This window comes from Gastrolobium bilobum, unplaced genomic scaffold (assembly GCF_033153095.1).
Source record: "Gastrolobium bilobum isolate Gb01-03AN ecotype WA unplaced genomic scaffold, APGP_CSIRO_Gbil_v1 utg6994, whole genome shotgun sequence".
NCBI classification, from domain to species: Eukaryota; Viridiplantae; Streptophyta; class Magnoliopsida; order Fabales; family Fabaceae; genus Gastrolobium; species Gastrolobium bilobum.
In genome coordinates, this window is record NW_026896867.1 from 154,648 (window position 1) to 156,373 (window position 1,726).

The following is a 1,726-nucleotide window of genomic DNA, read 5'->3' on the forward strand; positions in this document are numbered from 1 at the left end:
GAAGATGTACTTTAGTGACTCCCCGTTTTCTTCAATTTGCTTGACCAAATTGATTTTAGGGGCTAATATGTGGAAAGAAAATACAAAGGTCATCTCTTTCAACAATATAAGTCATGTTGCTGATAGGCAAAGAACAAATAATTGGAATTAAAAGTAATAGAAAAGGAAAACAATGAACCGACTTCATCACATTTTGAACAGAGTTGATTTATGCAATTGTGCTTAAAGCTTTAATCAGACAAACTGAAAAATATTGAGACATTTTCTTGGTTCTTCAGTACAAGATTAATTGACAGTGAATGATTTTATAATAGATTTCTCAAATAGATTCCTTCTATAGGAGCTAAATAGGAGCTGTATGGTTTTTATTTTTTATTTATTGATTCATTTTTTTCATTTGCCATTTTTTAGGATGGAAAGGTACGTAGGTTCTTTTCTTACAAAGTCAAGTAGTGGTAGTACTAAACGTTCTCGATCTGAATCTGCGTCTATTGATTTATTTCAAGATAAACAAAATGAGTGTGCTACTCCCTCAAGTCAGAACAAACCAACAGTAGAAGGTCCACAGGATTTGTATGTTCCTGATCCGGGTAAAATACTTCTTACTATGAGATTTACGAAGAGTGCTCAAGAAAGGGAAATGATTCAAAGAATTTATCTAACGAATGGTCCTTGTCAACCAAAAATTGACAACTTTCCTCAATCCCTAATTGTGGGTAAAATGCATAGATTTAATCCTCAATGGTACAATGAGATTGACACTTGGTTGGAGTATAATGAATCAAAAGATGCTGTATTTTGCTTACATTGTTATCTATTTAAATGTGAGCATGGTGATGGAAGGGGTGGTCATGATTCATTTGCAGGAGAAGGATTTAGCAATTGGAAGGACAAACAATGGCTTTTTAAACATATTGGGAAAGTTAGAAGCATTCATAAGTTGTGCTTCAGTGCTGCCAAATATTTGATGAATCAAAATCAACATATTCACATTGTTGTGTCTGGCATTTCTGACAAAGCCAAACAAGATTATCGTATTCATTTGAATGGTTCTATTCGATGTATTCGATATCTCATACAACAAGGTTTGACTTTCCGGGGACATGATGAGACAGATGCTTCAATGAATCAGGGAAATTTTGTGGAGCTTGTAAAATTCCTTTGTGAAAGCATTGAGGAGGTAAATAATGTATCTTTGAATAATGCCTCAGAGAATCTCAAAATGATAGCTCCCTCAATTCGGAAAGATATTACTAATGTTGCTGCTAGTTTAGTTATCAGAGCTATTATTTTAGATATTGGGGATAATTTCTTCTCGATATTAGTTGATGAAGCTCGTGATATATCAATTAAAGAACATATGGCCATTGTTTTAAGATATGTGAACTGCAACGGTGACATTATTGAGCATTTTCTTGGTCTTGTTCATGTTTCAGATACTACATCTAGTTCACTTAAAGAAACGATTGAGATAATTTTTGCCAAAAATGGCTTGAGCTTGACAAAGATTCGTGGTCAAGGTTATGATGATGCAAGCAATATGAGTGGTCAATTCAGTGGTCTGAAAAGCTTGATTTTAGTTGAAAATAATTCTGCTTACTATGTTCACTGCTTTGCACATCAACTTCAGTTAGCTCTAATAGCTTGTGCTAAAAAGGTTTACGCATTAACTGACTTCTTTAATTTTATACCGTTGTTGTGTAATGCAGTTGGTGCTTCTTGCTAA

At 33.8% G+C, this 1,726-nt stretch overlaps 1 protein-coding gene across 1 annotated transcript; it reads left to right on the top strand.

Moving 5' to 3' along the window:
- Positions 1–412: 412 nt before the first annotated feature.
- LOC133302512 (uncharacterized) lies at positions 413–1,726 on the top strand. The gene has a single exon (XM_061502305.1). The coding sequence runs from the start codon at positions 413–415 to the stop codon at positions 1,724–1,726; it is 1,314 nt and encodes a 437-aa protein (XP_061358289.1).